The sequence below is a fragment of the Rutidosis leptorrhynchoides genome, chromosome 5, assembly GCF_046630445.1.
Source record: "Rutidosis leptorrhynchoides isolate AG116_Rl617_1_P2 chromosome 5, CSIRO_AGI_Rlap_v1, whole genome shotgun sequence".
Classification (NCBI taxonomy): Eukaryota; Viridiplantae; Streptophyta; class Magnoliopsida; order Asterales; family Asteraceae; genus Rutidosis; species Rutidosis leptorrhynchoides.
This window is the reverse complement of record NC_092337.1, coordinates 285,600,320-285,617,488: the sequence shown is the minus strand read 5'-3', so window position 1 is coordinate 285,617,488 and position 17,169 is coordinate 285,600,320. Positions and strand designations below refer to the sequence as shown.

General features: G+C 32.0%; 1 protein-coding gene and 1 non-coding gene across 2 annotated transcripts; one reads left to right on the top strand and one right to left on the bottom strand.

Moving 5' to 3' along the window:
• Nucleotides 1-3,808: 3,808 nt before the first annotated feature.
• On the bottom strand, nucleotides 3,809-5,203 carry LOC139849412 (uncharacterized). The gene is made up of 2 exons (XM_071839068.1): nucleotides 4,945-5,203; nucleotides 3,809-4,860 (listed from the first exon to the last, which is right to left on the bottom strand). The coding sequence occupies exons 1-2, from the start codon at nucleotides 5,201-5,203 to the stop codon at nucleotides 3,809-3,811; spliced, it is 1,311 nt and encodes a 436-aa protein (XP_071695169.1).
• A 781-nt stretch (nucleotides 5,204-5,984) lies between these two features.
• Nucleotides 5,985-6,091, top strand: LOC139851022 (small nucleolar RNA R71). Its single transcript, XR_011760388.1, has one exon. It is a non-coding gene; the product is annotated as a small nucleolar RNA R71 (small nucleolar RNA).
• The last annotated feature ends 11,078 nt before the right edge of the window (nucleotides 6,092-17,169 follow it).

Sequence of the window (17,169 nt, the reverse complement as noted above, 5' to 3'; positions counted from 1 at the left end):
AAAGTCAATAACCCTAATTTCAATTCCATAACGAAAGAAACACTAAATTCTAGGGTACATGACCATAGTATGTTGGTTAACTAGCAAATAACCTTAGACAATACTTAATTTCATCTCAAACATCCTAACTTAAAAAGTCCCAATTTTTGAAAATCCTAGAATCACAAAGTTGATATTGTGCAATTAAACATGGCAAACATGTAAATTTTCAACATTGAAACCTATAAGCAACAATTATATCATCATAATCAACTTAGATCTAGCATAATTGACAAGCATAGCACACAAGGTAAAAAGCATGAAGATTTCACAAATAAGTTTAATTAAGAGAAATAAGTGCAAGATCATACTTGAAACATGTTTGATGTTGATAAATTAGCAAGATCCTTGAAGAAAATAGATGAATTGAACTTAAGAAATCAGGTTTTCAAGTGTGTAAGTGGAAAGTAAGAGAATTACATAAGTGTGAATAAGTAATTTAAATAAACCCCCAAAACACATTCAAAACAGTGCCTGGAACGTTGTTCCAGTTTACCAGGAAACTAGAATGTATTTCCACAATTCCATAACGTCGTTCTAACAAAAACAAGAATGTCGTTCTTAAGTCAGAACGTCATTACTGGAAATGCCTAGAAAGTGCTTTTATTTAAGTTTAAATCGAGAACGTCGTTCCTAATATAAGAATGTCATTCCTGGTTATGAACTGCAATTTTTCAGCATTTTAACTCAAACAAGCACATTCTTACCAAAATCAAAAACTGTTTTTGGCCTTTCAGATTTTCCAAATGCATGAAATGCAACTACATTTCAATGCAAGCTAACAAAAGCGCAAAAGCAAACAATTCTACATGAAATGCAAACAATCATGAACAAATATAAACAAGTGTGATCGTTTTTAGTCTAGGGTCTATCACATGACCCATTTAAGCTTAAGGGTATCACTTTGGGTAGAGCTTGATGTCATCAAGCTCGCAAGCGTTGATTTCATCAAAGTAAAATCTTAATCGGTGACCATTCACTTTGAAAGTATCGTTATCTCCATAGAACTCAACATAGCCCATTGGGTAAGCTTTCTTGACTATGTAAGGACCCGACCATCTAGACTTTAACTTACTGGGCGAGAACTTAAAACGTGAATTGAACACTAGAACCTTTTCGTTTGGGTGAAATTCCGTAGGTCCCTTAATTTGGGCATCATCCCATCGTTTAGTATTCTCTTTGTATGTCAAAGAGTTATTGTATGCCTCTAACCTAAGATCCTCTAATTCGTGCATTTGCATAACCCGTTTTTCCTTGGCTTGTTCTAGGTCTAGGTTCACTTCCTTCAATGCCCATAATGCTCTATGCTCAACCTCTACCAGGAGGTGACATGCTTTCCCATAAACTAGACGAAATGGTGTGGTACCTGTTGGTGTCTTATAAGCGGTTCTAAATGCCCATAAGGCATCGTCAAGTTTGGTTGACCAAACCTTAGGGTTATGTTAACCATTTTTTCCAACATCCTTTTCAAAGTACGATTCGTATTCTCCACTTGACCATTTATTTGATGGTGGTAAGGGGTGGAGAAACGATGTATAACACCATATTTTTTTCATTACTTTTTCCATAAGACTATTAGCAAAGTGCGTGCCTCGATCCGAGATCAACGCCTTTGGCACTCCAACTCTAGCAAACAAACTCTTCAAAAACTTAGTAACTACCCTAGCGTCATTGGTTGGCAAGGCTTTAGCCTCTGCCCATTTCAAAACATAATCAACTGCAACCAAGATATAGAGACACTTGTTCGAATTCGGAAATGGACCCATAAAGTCTAGGCCCCATACATCAAATATCTCACATATTTGGATCCCGGTTTGGGGCATCTCATCCCTCTTTGAAATGGATTCGGATCTTTGGCAAGAATCGCAACTTTTTACCAACTCGTGGGCGTCTTTGAATAGCGTGGGCCAATAAAAATCAGAATCAAACACCTTTTTCGCGGTGTGATTCGGGCCAAAATGCCCTCCCGTAGGTCCACTATGACAACTCTTCAAAAGCTCACGGGCTTCTTTCCCATATACACATCTCCAAATTACTTGGTCAGCCCCAATGCGGAACAAGTCTGGTTCTTCCCAAAAATAGTACCTTAGGTCATTGAAAAACTTTTTCTTTTGTTGGTATGAAAACACTTTTTGTAAAACATTTGAGGCCAAGTAATTTGCGAAATCGGCAAACCATGGGACTTCATCGACTAGGTCAACCCACATTAAATGTTCATCCGAGAAAGTATCCCGAATTTTGGACTCGTCTAAATGTTGAAGCTCGGGGTTGTCTAGTCTTGACAAGTTGTCCGCGGTCACATTCTCGGCTCCCTTTTTATCTTTTATTTCTATATCAAACTCTTGCAAAAGTAGCACCCAACGAATCAAACGTTGTTTCGCTTCTTACTTTTTAAAAAGATAGTTTAACGTGGAGTGGTGTAGAAGATCATCTTTGAAAGTACAAGATAAGACCGAAACTTGTCGAAAGCAAACACTATCGCGAGAAGCTCTTTCTCGATAGTGGTGTAATCCAATTGGGCCCCATTTAGTGTCTTGCTTGCATAATAAATGCGTTTAAAGTGTTGGTCAACCCTTTGACCAAGAACCGCACTAAGTGCATAACTGCGTGCATTGCACATTAATTCAAAGTCTTTGTCCCAATCAGGAGAGATAAGAATTGGTGGATTGGTGAGCTTTTCTTTCAACAACTTAAAAGCTACGGTGCACTCATCATCAAACAAAAATGGTTGGTCTTTCTCTAACAAATTGGTCATGGGCTGGGTAATTTTTGAAAAATCTTTTATAAAGCAACGGTAAAACCCGCATGCCCAAGAAAAGTTCGTATCGCTTTCACATCAGAAGGTTCCGGGAGGTCTTTTATCACACTAATCTTAGTTTTATCTACCTCAATTCTCATCTTTGAGGTTTTATGACCCAACACTACCCCCTCGTTGACCATAAAGTGACATTTTTCCCAATCTAAAACTAAATTTGAATTTTTCGCAACGAGTCAACATTTTATCCAAGTTTTGAAGACAATGGTCAATGAGTCTCCGAACACTGAAAATTTATCCATGAATACCTACATCGTGTCCTCAAGCATATCTGAAAAGATAGCAAGCATGCATCTTTGGAATGTCCCCGGGGCGTTACACAACCCAAAAGGCATTCTTTGGTAAGCAAATGTACCATAGGGACACGTAAAGGTAGAGAAAGCAATAAAACTCCCTCCTGGCTAGGCGTTCGATCATTTGATCAATGTATGGGTGTGGGAAATGGTCCTTTTTTGTGGCATCATTTAGACGCCTAAAGTCAATGCATCCCGCCATCCCGTGCTGGTTCGGGTTGAGACAAGTTCATTTTGGTCATTTAAGATCACCGTGGTCCCACCCTTTTTGGATACCACTTGGACGAGACTCACCCATGGTGAGTCAGAGATTGGGTAGATAAGGCCTGCGTCTAACAATTTAATCACTTCCTTTTTTAACTACCTTTTTCATGTTCGGGTTAAGTCTCCGTTGTCTTTGGACAACCAATTTGAAATTCTATTCCATAAGGATTTTGTGTGTACAATATGATGGATTGATCCCCGGGATGTCCGTGGTCTTCCATGCTATCACCATCTGATGGGACTTAAGAAGTGAAACAAGCCGTGTCTTTTGGTCATGTGTGAGTCTTGAAGAGATAATCACCGGAAGTTGGCTTGCTTCCTTAAGATAAGCATACTTTAGATGCTCGAGGAGCTCTTTTAGCTCAAGAGTAAGAGGTTCTTCCCATGAAGACTTAATTCAAAATCTATCTTTGTTAGGGATAGTCTCAAATGGTTCTTCCCGAGTGGTCTCACATTCAACAACATTAACATTCATCAAATTCTTAAAGTCGGCCACAATTTCATTATCACAAAGTGGGTTGAACTCGGTGGTATCAACCTCAAAAAGATTTTCAAGCTCTTTAACTACACAAAGGTCAATATGGTCAAAGACATAACACTCATCATCATCGGTGTTAGTCGGTTGCTTCATAGCTTCCCGAATATTGATAGTCACACGCTCTTCACCAACTCCAATGTTGAGTTGGTTGTGTTGTACCAAAATGATGGTGTCGGAGGTCGCCAAAAATGGTCTCCCTAAGATGAGGGGAACTTGAAGCTCCTCCTTCATCTCCATGATCACAAAATCAACCGGGAATACCAAGGTGTTAACGCTAACCAAGATGTCCTCGGCGATGCCAATAGCGATGTCAAACGAATGGTTGGTCGATCTTATTCTAATTCTGGCCGGCTTAAGAGGTCCAAGGCCAAGTCTCTCGTAAAGTGAATGGGGCATTAGGTTAATACTTGCACCCAAGTCGGCAAGGGCATTGAACACTTTCCAGTCACCAAACTTGTAATGGAAAACAAATTTTCCCGGATCTCCTAACTTTTTAGGAATCCTTGGCCTTGATGAAAGAATCTTATCGCACTCCTCTTCAATAAAGAAAGATGTTTCATCATGATATTTACCCCTTTGGGAGATTAGCTCTTTAATGAAGCGTCCATAATTTGGCATTCCTTTGAGCACATCGGTGATTGGCAAGTTGACCGAAACATTTTTCATCATATCTTGGAACTTCTTGTATTGAGCCACCAACTTGTCCTTCTTTACAGCTTTTGGATATGGCGGCGGTCTCGTAGACTTCAAAGGCTCATTACCCTTTGTCTTACCCTTGTCATCATTACCCTTAACCCCGGTTGAGTCGACCTTTTCTTTATCCTTCTCCTTACTAACCCCGATTTCCTCTTCGATAAAGCTTGGTAGTGGTTCTTGGGTGATAAAGGGTTGTGGGTGGGGATCTTCAAATCCTTCATTCAAGGTTAGACCGCTTCGAGTGGTTATGGCATTGGCAATTTCATTTCAGCTTGGGTAGTTGGGGTTTTGGTTGGTACTTTCAATAGGAATGACCTTTGTGTTATTGTGTTGGTTTTGGTTATTTCGGTTATTGTTGTAATTGTTGTTCGGGTTGACTTGTGTGTTTGAAGGTAAAGTGCCTTGAGGTCTTTCGGCAACTTGGTTTGAAAGTCTTCCAACGGTACTCTCTAGGTTTTGAAATGATGCTTGTTGGTGCTTCAGTTGTTGCTTCAAGAACTCATTATCCTTTAACAAAAATGCCTCGGTAGTTTCTTCCTTCTTTATGTAATTTTGCATGATTTTTTCTAGCCTCTTTGACGGTTGGTATTGTTGAGTGTTTTGTTGAGGTTGTTGATTGTAACCTTGGTTATTTTGTGGTTGACTATAACCTTGGTTTTGATAGCTTTGATTTTCTTGGTTGGTATAAGGTTGGTTGTTATAGGATTGGTTGTTTTGTGATTGGTAATTGTTGTTTCGGTTTTGGTAATAGTATTGGTTGTAACCTTGGTTTCGGTTTTAATTTGTGAATTCGGGTGGTGGGTTGTTTTGAGTGTTGAAAGAGACTTCCTTTTGGTTAGGGTTGTAGTAGCCTTGATTTTGTTGATAAGAGTTGTTGCCTTGGTTTGATGATCCACCCCTTTGATAGTTTTGATTACTCACATAGTTGACATGAGTATCCGAATTCATGGGAATATCGCCCAATTCAATATGGTTGCATTGGTTGATTTGAGGACAATTCTTTATGAGATGTGGGCTATCGCACCTTTCACAACCTTCTTGCATCGCGACTATTGATTGTTGCAACTTTTTCAACTCCATCCCATATGATTGAAATTGATTGATCAAACTTGCAAGCGTGATTTTACCGTTGTCACTCTCCACTTGACCTACACTTTTTCTTGGTAAATCTTGAGGTGAAAGGGTCCATTCGTAAGTATGAACCGAGAGGTCTTCCAACAAGATTTCAGCCGCATTTGGTGATTTATACATAAACACTCCTCCCGCAGAGGAATCAAGATTTTGTCTTGTCAATAGATTAGTACCCCGGTAAAACGTATTGATGTACTCTTTCTTAGTCAATCCATGTGGTGGACAAGCTCTTAACATCTTCTTGAAATGTATCCATGCATCATACAAAGACTCATCATTCCGTTGAGTGAATCCATTAATCTCCATCCTAAGTCATTCCACCTTTGATGGTGGAAAGAAGTGATTGATAAAAGCGTCACTTAAATCTTGAAAAGTTCAAATCAAATCGGGAGGTAAATTCCTTAACCAAACTTTTGCATCACCTTGAAGAGTAAAGGGGAATGCCCTTAACTTATAAGCATCATCGGTAACATCTTTGTGCTTATAGAGATCACAATTGTCGTTAAATTGTTGAAGGTGTTCGAAAGGATTCTCCTCCATTAAACCATGAAATAGAACATCTTTGATCATTGTGAAGAAATTACCCTCGATTTTCCAATTATCGGCCCCGATAGGCCGTTTAGTGATAGCCGGAGGCACCACCGTAGGTGCAACCAACCTAGCATTCCACATTGGTGTGTCATTTAGATCATCTTGTTGTTCTTGATAAACTGGCGGTGGGTTGTTGGGAATAGCTTGACCAAATGGATTACCCTCGGGATGAATTGGTTGACCGTTATCATCCATCTTTTCTAAACAAAATGGCAAAACCTTAAAATTTTTCCTTAATACCCTTTCTTCTCTACGCTTGTAAACCCCGTGAACGTGTCTCTCTGGATTAGAAAATTGATGTGCAAACTCTTGATCCTTTTGGGATCTCCTTTTCATACACCACGGTACCTAACCTTCGATCACAACACAAACACAAACGGTTTTCCAAACACAAATAATATATAAAAACAAGAAAAGTAACTTTTGCAAGGATAAATCCTTACAAAAGTATAGAACGATTAAAGTCTTAAAACAAAGATACATCTAGCTAACCGCTCCCTGGTAGCGGCGCCAAGAAATTTGATGCTCGTTTCACAAACATATATTTTATCTTCAAATTTTATACTTAAATGTGGACTCAACTATGTGACAAGCATTCGAGAAACAATAACTCAGTAGTTGTAATTAGCAAGTTTTTCGTTTAAAGTTCATCATAAGAGAGCAGTGACTACTAGTTGAATCGATGAAAACTCAAAATCATCCTAAGGTTTGTTTGATTGTGGGGTTTGAATTTTAGATATTAAGAAAACTATTGCAAATTAAAACTAGAATTAAAAGTGATTAAGTAAATATCAATTTTAAAGACATGTACACTTGCTTAATCCACTTGAAGCATTAGGATTGTTTTGTTGTTCACTTAAGAGCTAATTGTGTTAAAACTTTGGACTAGTATCCCTACTAGATGTTCTTATGATCAATCAACACTTACAAATTTCCATCAGCTTGTGATAGCCCGTCCTAATCCATCTGGACGAAGTCATCAACATTAGGTCCCATTGCGAGGTACTGACCTCTATATGCCATGAATGACTCCAAGTACTATCTATAAAATGAGGAAATGCACAGCGGAAGATTTCTTTCATACCTGAGAATAAACATGCTTTAAAGTGTCAACCAAAAGGTTGGTGACTTCATAGGTTTATCATAACAATCATTTCAATAATTTTAATAGACCACAAGATTTCTTTTTCATAAACAATCTTACAATCGCAAGTGTATAAAAATCATTCATATGATGAACACCTGGTAACCGACATTAACATAATGCATATAGAATATCCCCCGCATACTTACAAGTATGCCATATACTGGCAATCGCAATCACCATTTAATCGAAGTACTAAAGCATTCCATTTTCCAGAATGGGGTTTGTTAGGCCCATAGATCTATCTTTAGGATTCACGTCAATTAGGGGCCATTTCCCTAATTCTTAGGTTACCAGACTTGAAGGGGCGATATTCGGTTTAATAATCCAACCATAGAATGTAGTTTTAATTACTTTTGTCTATTTGTAAAACAGTTATAAAACAGCGCATGTATTCTCAGTCCCAAAAATATATTTTGCAAAAGTATTTAAAAAGGGAGCAAATGAAACTCACGATACGATATTTTGTAGTAAAAAATATGCATACGACAGAAGTGAACAATGCAAGGTTGGCCTCAGATTCACGAACCTATAACAATTGTATATCTATTAAAACATATAAAGGAAGTCACATAATTTTATTTATTAATCATATAATATTTATATATTTGTAGTTATATAAAATTTATTCCAAATTTCATTTAGAAACATATTCTTTATTTATATACGTTATATCTTAACTTATGTGTTATATTGCTATAAATATATTTTTCTATCAATAATAGTAATAATAATGATAATAATATAAATTTTAATTTTAAAAATGATAATTTTAATAAAGATAATAACTTTACTAAAAATGTTAAGTTTTAATAAAAATTATAGTTTTAATAAAAATGATAACTTTGATAATTGTAATTATAATGCTACTTTTAATAGAAATGATAATAATAATAATAATAATAATAATAATAATAATAATAATAATAATAATAATAATAATAATAATAATAATAATAATAATAATAATAATAATAATAATAATAATAACAACAACAACAATAGAAAACTACCTCAAAGAATAAGTTCCAAAAAAAAAAATAAGTGCCCATGACCGGGCTCAAACCTGTGACCCCCCGCTCACCCGTCAACACCCTTTACCATCGATCTATTTTAATATTTCTGTTTTAATTTACACCTTAATCTAAATAACTATGTATTCGATTTCTCCTTCTTCATCTTCCATAACAGCAACATCAATCTTTCCATATCACCATGGTTTCACGTATCCTCATTAACTTCACAATTCCTGGCATTTATTATTATCATTATCATTAACTTACACGGAATCATCATAAAAGAAAGGAAGAAGTCAGCTATATGGTGATGGATAGTAACCGAAATAGGACAGCTTTTAAGGCCCAATTTCGTAAGCCCAACAGAAGAGGATGTGACGACCCGAAAATTTCCAACCAAATTTAAACTTAATCTTTACATGATTTCGACATGATAAGCAAAGTCTGTAATGTTGTGTCTCAAAAAATGCTTGAACTGTTTACATGAATTCAGTTAACCTTTGACTACTTCCGACGATTCACGAACATTTGTTAGTAAATAAAAATATATATATAAATGTATGTATATATAACAAATTGAAATAATAAAACACAAATTAATCATTAGAATTAAATATGTAAAATAATATACAAAATAATAATGTGGTTATTAGTATAAAGCTATATATGTATATGATTATTATGATATGTATATTAGAATATAAATATATAAAGGGCATAAATATTATATGATTAATAATATGTAGTGTTAACATATTAATTATAACTGCAAGTTAAAATACTATTAATGTTATTACTTTTATTAAATTAAATATTGTTAGTAAAATCAATATTAATAATATTATCATATATAACATATAGATATGAAATTTGATATGTAAAAATTATCATCATTACTAATAACATTAATACTATCTTAATTAGCAGTATGAGTATTATTAATAATATTATTATTATCATGCTTGTCATTATCTCTTTTAATTTAAAATTTCCATTATCTTTATTATTAATATTATTATATCAATATTTTCTATTACACTGTATCATTTGATATTATTATTATTATTAATGATATAATTAATTCTATTATTATTAGTATTAGTATTTTTATATTTATAAGTACAATTATGATCATTATTATTATTAGAAAATAATACATTTTATGATCATTAACATTAGTAATATTATTATTATTATCATTTTATTATTATTAATATCATTATTAATATAATTAGTAGAAAAATTATGATTTTAGTTATTATTATGATGATTATTATTATTATTACCATCATAATTAAACATCATTATTTTTATAGTAAACATAAAAATAAATATAAATTTATTATCAGTAATAATACTATTATTATCACTTTTCTAATTATTATTATCATTATTATTATTTATTATTAATATTATTAGTATTATTATTATATGATTAATATTAAATGTAATATAAATGCGTGTATATAATTGAAATCTGTTTAACATCACCATAAAATTTTATATCTGGTCTGGGATGTTGTTACAGTTCGATATCAACATATATTACAGATAAAAATCCATTAAATCCATTTCTGCTTTTTATTTTATATATTTTTTCTTCTGTCCTTCATGTCTGCTTGAGTTAAAGTGTTAATCTCATAGTCTATACCCAACAAAAATCGATCATATCATATTATTGCATCAACTATTTGATTGCTGCCTATATATGATGCTATTTAACTTGCTGTAAATTAAAAATTAAAACAGAAAGAAATAATGAAACCAAAACCGTCTCTGTTCTTGAATACTTTTTAGCCAAAACTCGAATTTGAATCTTTTGTCAAAATATAAAAATGCCATTATGTTAGGAATCCTTTATTTAATCTTTCTGCAAAGTTTCATAGCCCAATTCACTCTATCGAGTTCGAATTATTGAGTCAAAGGTTAAATTTCAAAAAGTCAAACGATGTGTTCATGAAGAAATTTGTAAGTGTTTTGATGTTTTCTGTTAAATTAATGATGGATAAAGTTTATAGTGCGATTTAAAACCTTTTTCATTTAGAGTACATGAACTAAAACGATCTCAAAACCCAAGTTCAATATATTTTTAAAAACAGAAACAACGACGGCATGCTGAGTCTGTTTCTTTTTCTTTAATTTTTTTTTTCTTTTCTCATTTTCAATTAGTTCATGATTAATATAAGTTCGTTTCTATGTCAATTACAAGTCCTAAATCAATTTGAGTAGTTTTGGATTAGTCATTTGGTCGATTAAAACTTGAAGAAGAAGAAGAAGAGCTTAAAACACGAGATATATATAAATGTGTCCTAATTTCAGTCAGAGAAACATGAAGGATCAGATGGTTGGGTACGTTTGCGGGTAGCGAGAGGTCACGGGTTTGATTCTGGTCTGAGGTGTTTCTTTTTAGAGACCCTTTTTCAAGGGTATACTCTTTTATTCTATTATTATTATTATTATTATTATTATTATTATTATTATTATTATTATTATTATTATTATTATTATTATTATTATTATTATTATTATTATTATCATTATTGTTATTATTATTATTATTATTATTATTATTATTATTATTATTATTATTATTATTATTATTATTATTATTATTATTATTACTACTATTGTTATTATTATTACTATTATCATTATAATTACTATTATTATTATTAACCTAAGAGTTATTATTAGTATCGTTATTATTGGTTATTAACATTATTATTATTTTCCCTATTATCGTTATTAATAAAATTATTACTATAGTTACTAATATTATTATTAACATTATATCACTAAAATTATTATTATCATTACTAATATTAATACTAATATCATTAGTAGGATTATCATTAATATTGATATTAGTATCGTTATTAACACGGTTATTATAAGTACTATCATTGATACTGATATTATTATTAAAATTATTATTACTATTATCATTATCATTTTTTAAAAATATCATTATTATTAAAGATTATCAAAATTTTTATCAAAGTTATCATTATTACTAAAATTATCATTAAGATTATTATTATTATCAATATTATTATTATTATTATCATTATTATTAATATTTTCATATTAACAATATTATTATTACAATTAAATATTTCCTATATATAAGTATATTTATTACCACTACCATAATATTACATATAATTATATATATTAAAAATTATTTATATAAATATTTACATATAACAAATGATTGATTTTTAATATAATATTAATGATATATAAAACCATAAAAATACTATTTATTCAATATATAAGATATAAAACTTAAGATATAATATATAAATTTGTTCAAATACAAATATATGTGTTAATATATATATGAATGATATAGGTTCGTGAACCTAAGGCCAAAACTACAATTGTTCAATGTCGTCATATGTATTTTTACTACAAAATACATTATTGTGAGTTTCATAAATGCTTTTGCAATATATATTTTTGGGCTGAGAATACATACACTACTTTTATAAATGTTTGACAAAATAGACACAAGTTCTTAAAACTACATTCTATGGTTGGATTACTATACCAAATATTGCCCCTTCAAGTCTGGTAACATAAGAATTAGCGAAATGGCCCCTAATTGATGCGAATCCTAAAGATAGATCTATGGGCCTAACAAATCCCATTCTGGAATTTGGAATGCTTTAGCACTTCGATTTAAATGGTGATTGCGATTGCCAATATTTATGGCATACTTGCGAGTATGCGGGGGATATTTTATATGCATTATGTTAATGTCAGTTACTAGGTGTTCATCATACGAATGATTTTTATTACACTTGCGAGTGTAATGTTATGAAAAATGAGAATCATGTGGTCTATTAAAATTATGGAAATGATTGATTACGATAAACCTATGAACTCACCAACCTTTTAGTTAACACTTTAAAGCATGTTTATTCTCAGGTATGAAAGAAATCTTCCGCTGTGCATTTGCTCATTTTAGAGATATTACTTGGAGTCATTCATGACATATTTCAAAAGACGTTGCATTCAAGTCATTGGGTTCATCAAGATTATTATTAAGTCAATTAGAGTTGGATGTATTATGAAGTGGTATGCATGCCGTCAACCTTCGATGTAAAGAAAGTTTGTCTTTTAAAAACGAATGCAATATTTGTAAAATATATCATATAGAGGTCAAATACCTCGCAATGAAATCAACTATTGTGAATCGTTTATAATGTATATGAACGGGTCCTTTTAGAGGAAAACCCGAGCTGGATTCACAGCCCAACCGAAAGCCCGTTTGTATTTGTTAGTTGGATCCACCAAAACAGCCTACTTACCATTTTCATTTAAATCTATCGGCCCAAAGCATAAACAAACACGGCCCAAGTATAACCCAATAATTCGATAGCCTAGTAAACTTCTGGAAGTCCACTAATGAACTCAGACACGCTCTGATTATAATATCATAATTCTTGTGACCCAACAACTTCGTTGTTGATTGAAAGTAAAAAAAAAATTGCAGTTTTACAACGAATAAAAGAATCCAATAAAACATGTCCCCATCATGACCCCTCCTCTTTTCTTTTAATATTAAACAATGATTGATATTGATTCATGATATACATCGACTGAGATTGTAGTGTGCAGCAAAATAGTATCACTTCATCATCTTCTTCGTTTCTCCTTTTTCTTTATCACCTTATCATCATTCTTTTTATCTTGTGTTTAAATTATCACAGCAACAATAAATCAAACAAAGAAAAGAAAAATTTTAAGGCTACAGCAGTAGCAGTAAGTTTCACTATTTGAAATTTGGTTTTTGGGTGTTCAAATAGTCATATATTATTTTATTTACATAAATGAATTAAATCTTATAAGTTTCTATTTCAAATTAATATATATATTTAAATATATATGTATTTATTTACAAATAGTGGTTCGTGAATCGTCGGGAATAGTCAACGGTCAAATGAATATATGAAACAGTTCAAAAATTTTGAGACTCAACCTAACAGACTTTGCAAATCGTGTCAAAAATAGATATTCGTATCGAGAATTTGCTTCAAGATTATTCGAAATTTTCTGGGTCGTCACAGTACCTACCCGTTAAAGAAATTTCGTCCTGAAATTTGAGTGTGGTCGTCATGGCTAACAATAAAAATGTTTTCATGACGTATATGGGTTGATAAATAGAGTTTTATTACTGTTGAGTTATATGGATAAGATAATTCGATTATTCGAAGAGTACGAGTGAAGCTATCACAAAAGAGTGAAATGAAGAAATAGAGATTCGTCTTGACTTTTGACGTAGTCACGGTTGATTTCCGGAATTCAAGGAATTTAAAGAAATCTTCTAAATCTATATAAGATTTGATTATTCGGTAATTAAGGAAATTATTGTAACGACCTGTGATGGCCCCGTCAAAACACTTAACGGCTCCGTCACTTGGTCCCACAGCTTGTTCGAACTTAAATGAATTTAACAAACGACATTTCATTATTTTATTTCAAAAGTTTCCCAAAAAGGAAAGCATGCCAAAATATGTAGTTTAAAAGTAACCCAACATATTAATTAACCAAAGTTGACATGAAACATTGTCAACAAACCACAAGTTGAAATTATCCAAAAACAGAATGCAAGCTTAATTTTCATAAATTATTTCATTAAAATCTGCCCAAATGCATGCAGACTCTTCTAAACACAGCGGAATCATCACATAAACTCAAGTACCTGTGAAAACATGCGAGTAAACTGAAATGTCCTGTTCTTATTGATTAAAAACGTTCCATATTAATTGATTTCGTTGCGAGGTCTTGACCTCTATATGAGACGTTTTTCAAAGACTGCATTCATTTTAAAACAAACCATAACCTTTATTTCATCAATAAAGGTTTAAAAAGCTTTACGTAGATTATCAAATAATGATAATCTAAAATATCCTTTTTACACACGACCATTACATAATGGTTTACAATACAAATATGTTACAACAAAATAAGTTTCTTGAATGCAGTTTTTACACAATATCATACAAGCATGGACTCCAAATCTCGTCCTTATTTAAGTATGCGACAGCGGAAGCTCTTAATAATCACCTGAGAATAAACATGCTTAAAACGTCAACAAAAATGTTGGTGAGTTATAGGTTTAACCTATATATATCAAATCATAATAATAGACCACAAGATTTCATATTTCAATACACATCCCATACATAGAGATAAAAATCATTCATATGGTGAACACCTGGTAACCGACATTAACAAGATGCATATATAAGAATATCCCCATCATTCCGGGACACCCTTCGGATATGATATAAATTTTGAAGTACTAAAGCATCCGGTACTTTGGATGGGGTTTGTTAAGCCCAATAGATCTATCTTTAGGATTCGCGTCAATTAGGGTGTCTGTTCCCTAATTCTTAGATTACCAGACTTAATAAAAAGGGGCATATTCGATTTCGATAATTCAACCATAGAATGTAGTTTCACGTACTTGTGTCTATTTTGTAAATCATTTATAAAACCTGCATGTATTCTCATCCTAAAAATATTAGATTTTAAAAGTGGGACTATAACTCACTTTCACAGATTTTTACTTCGTTGGGAAGTAAGACTTGGCCACTGGTTGATTCACGAACCTATAACAATATATACATATATATCAAAGTATGTTCAAAATATATTTACAACACTTTTAATATATTTTGATGTTTTAAGTTTATTAAGTCAGCTGTCCTCGTTAGTAACCTACAACTAGTTGTTCACAGTTAGATGTACAGAAATAAATCTATAAATATTATCTTGAATCAATCCACGACCCAGTGTATACGTATCTCAGTATTGATCACAACTCAAACTATATATATTTTGGAATCAACCTCAACCCTGTATAGCTAACTCCAACATTCACATATAGAGTGTCTATGGTTGTTCCGAAATATATATAGATGTGTCGACATGATAGGTCGAAACATTGTATACGTGTCTATGGTATCTCAAGATTACATAATATACAATACAAGTTGATTAAGTTATGGTTGGAATAGATTTGTTACCAATTTTCACGTAGCTAAAATGAGAAAAATTATCCAATCTTGTTTTACCCATAACTTCTTCATTTTAAATCCGTTTTGAGTGAATCAAATTGCTATGGTTTCATATTGAACTCTATTTTATGAATCTAAACAGAAAAAGTATAGGTTTATAGTCGGAAAAATAAGTTACAAGTCGTTTTTGTAAAGGTAGTCATTTCAGTCGAAAGAACGACGTCTAGATGACCATTTTAGAAAACATACTTCCACTTTGAGTTTAACCATAATTTTTGGATATAGTTTCATGTTCATAATAAAAATCATTTTCTCAGAATAACAACTTTTAAATCAAAGTTTATCATAGTTTTTAATTAACTAACCCAAAACAGCCCGCGGTGTTACTACGACGGCGTAAATCCGGTTTTACGGTGTTTTTCGTGTTTCCAGGTTTTAAATCATTAAGTTAGCATATCATATAGATATAGAACATGTGTTTAGTTGATTTTAAAAGTCAAGTTAGAAGGATTAACTTTTGTTTGCGAACAAGTTTAGAATTAACTAAACTATGTTCTAGTGATTACAAGTTTAAACCTTCGAATAAGATAGCTTTATATGTATGAATCGAATGATGTTATGAACATCATTACTACCTTAAGTTCCTTGGATAAACCTACTGGAAAAGAGAAAAATGGATCTAGCTTCAACGGATCCTTGGATGGCTCGAAGTTCTTGAAGCAGAATCATGACACGAAAACAAGTTCAAGTAAGATCATCACTTGAAATAAGATTGTTATAGTTATAGAAATTGAACCAAAGTTTGAATATGATTATTACCTTGTATTAGAATGATAACCTACTGTAAGAAACAAAGATTTCTTGAGGTTGGATGATCACCTTACAAGATTGGAAGTGAGCTAGCAAACTTGAAAGTATTCTTGATTTTATGTAACTAGAACTTGTAGAATTTATGAAGAACACTTAGAACTTGAAGATAGAACTTGAGAGAGATTAATTAGATGAAGAAAATTGAAGAATGAAAGTGTTTGTAGGTGTTTTTGGTCGTTGGTGTATGGATTAGATATAAAGGATATGTAATTTTGTTTTCATGTAAATAAGTCATGAATGATTACTCATATTTTTGTAATTTTATGAGATATTTCATGCTAGTTGCCAAATGATGGTTCCCACATGTGTTAGGTGACTCACATGGGCTACTAAGAGCTGATCATTGGAGTGTATATACCAATAGTACATACATCTAAAAGCTGTGTATTGTACGAGTACGAATACGGGTGCATACGAGTAGAATTGTTGATGAAACTGAACGAGGATGTAATTGTAAGCATTTTTGTTAAGTAGAAGTATTTTGATAAGTGTATTGAAGTCTTTCAAAAGTGTATAAATACATATTAAAACACTACATGTATATACATTTTAACTGAGTCGTTAAGTCATCGTTAGTCGTTACATGTAAGTGTTGTTTTGAAACCTTTAGGTTAACGATCTTGTTAAATGTTGTTAACCCAATGTTTATAATATCAAATGGGATTTTAAATTATTATATTATCATGATATTATCATGTATGAATATCTCTTAATATGATATATATACATTAAATGTCTTTA